This window comes from Silene latifolia, unplaced genomic scaffold (genome assembly GCF_048544455.1).
Source record: "Silene latifolia isolate original U9 population unplaced genomic scaffold, ASM4854445v1 scaffold_526, whole genome shotgun sequence".
Lineage (NCBI taxonomy): Eukaryota > Viridiplantae > Streptophyta > Magnoliopsida > Caryophyllales > Caryophyllaceae > Silene > Silene latifolia.
The window spans coordinates 2,578-7,682 of NW_027413437.1; the positions used below are offsets into that span (position 1 = coordinate 2,578).

A 5,105-nucleotide genomic window follows, 5' to 3' on the forward strand; every position below is an offset into this window, starting at 1 on the left:
CGTAAACTAGCTGAGTTTATTTTATTTTCACTCATTAAATTTATTTATTATTGATTCCGTTTTATTACTGAAACTTTTACTTAAATCGGTTAAATTTAACTCGAAACGGTTTTAATAACGATCGAAGTTTCTTAACGACGAAGAAACGTACGTATAATAAATAGCAAATGCTAGCAATTTCTTTGTCTCATTTATAAACAACGACGTCTTCTTCTTTTCTTCTACTTCCTTCTTTGTTCTTCTTTTTCACGTTTCATTTTTTTTTCTGTCAATCGCAAAATCGATTTTCGGTCGTCCGTTTCTCATCCGTTTTCGACGATTTTCGTTCCATAGCATTCCTCTCGTCGTTTCCGTCAATCCGTTGTAAGTAAAATTCATTTTCGTCATGTATTTTTACAAACCCAGTTTATATTTTCAGCTTTATTTATTATAAGACGGTGTATAATTATATATAGGGATCCTTATTGATGTTAATTAGTCAGTTGTATAGTTGAGACGGTGTATACTGATATGTGGAGATGATTGAGACGGTGTATACTGACCTCTAGGGATCATTTGGGATGCTAGCTAGTAAGTGGTATATTTAAGACGGTGTATACTGACATGTAGGGATTGTTTTGGGATGCTATTTGGGATCTTGTTTAGTTGTGGTATTGTGCGATAAATTAGGATTTGTTTTTGAGTCCGCTTGCAGTACTTTGGGACATTTTTGGGACTGTTTTGACTCGGTTTAGGACTGGTTTAGGATTGATTGAACTCTGTTTTGGTATCAGTTTTGTGCAGCCTTCAGACTGTTTTGGGACAGTCGAAACGGAGGCCGTGTGGGCTGTTTTGGCCTCGGTTTTGGGAGCCGTGACAGGCTGGTTTGGGCTCAGTTTTGGGACGGATAAAATGGTGCTTTATGGGACTGTTTCTAGGGCGTAAAAGTTGTGACAATTTTCTTGGTATGCCTGTCAAAAGGGAGGGTCATAATGGTTTATGAACATAAGACAGTAGCTAATGAATATGATTTACATGTTTTGATTTAAATTAATTTCCGTCTCATATTTTATATAACGATAATTCGTTAATATCGTCCCTTCACATAATTATTTTAGGTGACTCATATGTGGTTGAAGATGAAGAGTAATTTTGGGTTTTAGAAGCTTTCTCAAGTTTATTGCTTGCCTTTTTCTAGCTTAAGGTAACTATTCCGAGTTACTCGACGAATTAATGTCACATTAGTAGTTAATGTGTGCCTGTTGTTTGTTAAGTGTTTAGGTGATTGATAATGTGTTACTTTCGTTTTTCATATGATAGAAATTGGAAATAGCATGAGAATAATATTGCGATAAAATTTGTGATTTGGGCCAAAGTCACTACTACATAAACGGATTCTTGCGACGCTTTTTAATCACCTATTGCGACGCTAAAAAGCGCCGGAAGAGGATATACCGATGCTTTTAAATGCGCCGCATTTGCCTGTGCCGCTACCCCCTGTTGCGATGCTATTTTATTGCGTCGGTATAGGTTAAGTATAGCGCCGCAAAAATTGACGCGCTGTTCTTGTACTACACCAGTGCTTTATAAGCGCCGCCAGGGAAGATTCGGCGCTATTAAAGCGCCTCAATTAAATGTCGACCATTGTCTATTATGCACCACTCTACTTTTATTCATGCGCTTTTTTACGTTGCTTTTTTTGCGTCAATCAACAATGTTACGGAGTTTATTACACCTGCATTTCCTATTGTATTACCTTCTAAAAAAAACATATTTCTTATCACAATAAGAACTACATACACACACAATTTTTCGAGAAGCAAACATATCTTAGCATTAAACAATTGTAATGTCAAATACATGTTCGAACCCAATAAGAATAAATGTATCTCAAATAAAAAATACGTCAAAACAAATATCCAACTATTCAAACAAAAAAGTTCTCTATTATTCGCCCACCAACACTAGCAAGTGACTATTTGCAGCATCTTCGGTGTCCGTTAAGCAATCCTTGCGATGAAGCTTGAGCTTGGTGATATAGAAAGTAGCTTGAACATAGAATTACTGAAAATTCAAGTGAAAACAATGTAAGTCGTTTATCAAATTTACTGTTATTTAATATTATATCAAATTTATCAGTCAACCAATCCATCAAGAAACAGAAACAGTCCGTACATCCTCATAAAATATACGCATGCCATATTACCATTATTATTACCAAGAGAAGCAAGAAAACACTTAAAAGTTTAAAAAGGAGAGAAAAGACATGACACCAAGAGAAAACGAGCGATCAAGATATTAAAAAGAATAGGGTTTTTCTCATTTGTACCCTTACATTTTTAGGTTTTCTCACCTCTACCCTTAGATATGGAGGTTGAAGGAAGGAGATGAAGTGGTGTCATGGTGGAGACTAGTCGACTAGAGAATGAAGATAACTGAGAGAAGAATTGACGGACAAAATGACGGAAAAAGATTGTAAGGTTATGATTGAGAATAATTGAGAAGTTCAGGGTTATACATGGGGATAATAGAAATAAAGGGGTATAATTAAGAAAACGCAAAAATACAAGGGTACAAATGAGAAAAACCCAAAAGAATATTTACCTTACTATTAATTATCATGATCAGATTCTCCTTCTGAGCTAGAGCTAGAATCATCAGAGCTAGATTCACTCGACTTAAGATCACTTAAGGTGAAACCATCAGTATTTCTCAACTTCCTTTTTAGCTTGGTAATAGTGTTTCCTTGTCTTATGATACGATTATTCATTGCTTGTATTTGGTCCTTTAGTTGACGAATAAGATACATGGACGTCGTCTCGTCAGTTGTAGACATATTTAAGCCGTTGGAACAACACAAAGGAGATGGCTCTACTAGATCTGATGGCTTAACACCTAGCCCAAGACCTCGAACCCGACCATATTTATCTTTTCCCAATACTTGTGCAACAGGGTCATCATCTAAGTTCCCATCTAAGTGCTCTTGTTGTGCAGCAATTTCCTTAATTCGACCCTGTAGATGTAATTATACTAAAGTAACACAAAGAAACATTACCTTTAATAATTAAAATGAATTAAAAGCTTCACAGTTCAGACACATACCGTAACATCGGCTTCGTTCGTATGTTGATGACATTCTAGATAAACTTCGGTCCTTGTTGGGGATCTCTGTAGTGACTTTTTCTAGAGAAATCATAAATAACAAGTCAAATAAAATAAAAGTATAAGAAACAGAATAAAAATATGTCGAATAAAATAAAACGTAGAAGAAACAAAGTATAAATAACGATAGGCGTATACCAAATCTTCATAGACGCGTGCATGACTCTTAGTGCTAGAGGTATGAATAGGCTTTGTCTTTGCCTTCTTATGTGAAAGTCTACTCCTTGCACTTCTTTCCTGCCATACCATAAAAAATAATCTTAGTGCAATGTGTAAGACCAATTTCATCGACCTTAGCCAATTTTCAGTCCATTTCACAACTTATCAGCATTCTACTTCTAAATTTATGACCCCTGGTGGTTTCGGGCGCTATTCAGATAAAATGGAAAATGGTCCTCTTAACAACAAGGCATTTATAATTTAGTAAATACATAAAAACGTACTTGTCCTTCATCTGATCTCCAAAAGTTAACAATACTTATCCATTGATCGTTTACCACATCCTCTGGGACATTATTATGCAACATATCTCTGTTATGTTTGTATCATCTGAATAATGTTTTCCTTTTAAAAGACACTTATAGTCTCTCCATTTATGCCCTATTGACTTCAATATCCATTTGTCAAGTATCTTTGGATAAAAAAAACCTTTTCTGCATGCAATATAGACAAGAAAAATTTTCCTTGATAAAATTCAAATCCATCACTTGTCAAACTGAAAATTAGTTTCACATATATAAGTCGAATAAACATTGAAGAAAGGTTCACTTATACATAGAATATAAACAAAAAGAGCTTACACAAATAAATAACAAATATTTTATTTAGAAAACCTATATTAGTTCTCCACCATTACACTATGTACATTTTTTCCCTATCAACAAATGAACTCTAATGGTCATCGAGCTCTACCAAACCAGAAATCAAAGTAGTGGTCATAGATAGTTCCACAATAATAATAGAGCATCACAGATATTTACGATGTACCGTAAATATTGTGTGAGACAGTCTCATTGTGTGGAAAGACAATTCATTTCCTACCTATAAATGAATCATCCTAGAGTGTAAGACCGTCTTATTATATAATTGTGAATTGAATGATGTAGTCAATTGCGATGATGAAAAATTATCTACAAACTACTTAAAGGATAAGAGTCATCTCGTCTGAAACAAAGAAATTCACCAAATAAACTTAACTAAGATCATATATTTGCTAATTTTGAAGAACTTGGAATCATAGAAAGACGTCAAACATACATATGAGACAAAATACATGAATAAAAAAGTAATTAATTTTCACCTAATTACAATAATCCCCAAATAATCAAAATTCAGTAACTTAGCAAAAATTATCCAAAATAAGTCATATTACATTCAAATTGGTTCAAATTGGAGTAAAAAAGCAACCATCATGTATATGAAAATCAAAATCTATAGATAAAACCCCAATAATTAAGAAGGAAGCTAAAAAATTGGAACAAAAAGAACAACCAATTTGTTCACTCAAAGTTCAAGGATCAATCAAAAGTAAAAACGTAATGATAGAGAATGTTGAATCTACATACCTGATTATGTGATTGGAGGTCTATTTTGATTACTCTTCAGATTTTGATGGAGCCGTCAGTTCGCAAGAATGGTAGTGGGGAGAAATTTTTTTATTTTTGTTTTAATTCAAGGGTTTTACTAATGATAATGGGTTTGGCGGTGAAATGTTGGTGCGCGCTTTACTTTTGGGTATGGGTAAGACGCTTTTGCGAGGCGCTTTATAATAGCGCTTCAATGTTTGGTTTTATAAGTGATATATCAGCAGTTTTTATACAAGCGCCGGGAGCTAAGCGCCTTTATAGATCATTTTTGTAGTAGTGAGTAGGCCAAGACTCTGAGCTGGGCCAGATTGACCGAACGAGTTTGGTCAAGCTAGGTTTAAACCAGTCAGCCTCGATTTGACCGATGACCCGTCGCGG

General features: G+C 34.6%; 1 protein-coding gene across 2 annotated transcripts; it reads right to left on the minus strand.

Annotated features, from left to right (window-relative positions):
* Nucleotides 1-1,840: 1,840 nt before the first annotated feature.
* LOC141639677 (uncharacterized) lies at nt 1,841-4,889 on the minus strand. 2 transcript variants are annotated; one of them, XR_012542627.1, is made up of 5 exons: nt 4,707-4,889; nt 3,280-3,378; nt 3,082-3,162; nt 2,584-2,992; nt 1,841-2,043 (listed from the first exon to the last, which is right to left on the minus strand). XR_012542627.1 is itself a non-coding variant. In XM_074448745.1 (5 exons), exons 1-4 carry the CDS (start codon nt 3,666-3,668, stop codon nt 2,591-2,593), a joined length of 666 nt encoding a protein of 221 aa, XP_074304846.1. In that variant the 5' UTR covers nt 3,669-4,162; the 3' UTR covers nt 1,841-2,043; nt 2,584-2,590. The 2 variants fall into 2 exon arrangements, 1 of the variants encoding a protein (XP_074304846.1); XM_074448745.1 differs by lacking the exon at nt 4,707-4,889 and adding an exon at nt 3,585-4,162.
* Nucleotides 4,890-5,105: the final 216 nt, after the last annotated feature.

Bases quoted from the DNA above. Each gene is read 5' to 3' on its own strand.
- LOC141639677 (XM_074448745.1), bottom strand. From the start codon at position 3,668: ATGTTGCATAATAATGTCCCAGAGGATGTGGTAAACGATCAATGGATA. The intron at 3,163-3,279 runs GTATACGCCTAT...TGATTTCTCTAG, and splicing joins CACGCGTCTATGAAGATTTG to AAAAAGTCACTACAGAGATC. The intron at 2,993-3,081 runs GTATGTGTCTGA...TTACATCTACAG, and splicing joins CGAACGAAGCCGATGTTACG to GGTCGAATTAAGGAAATTGC.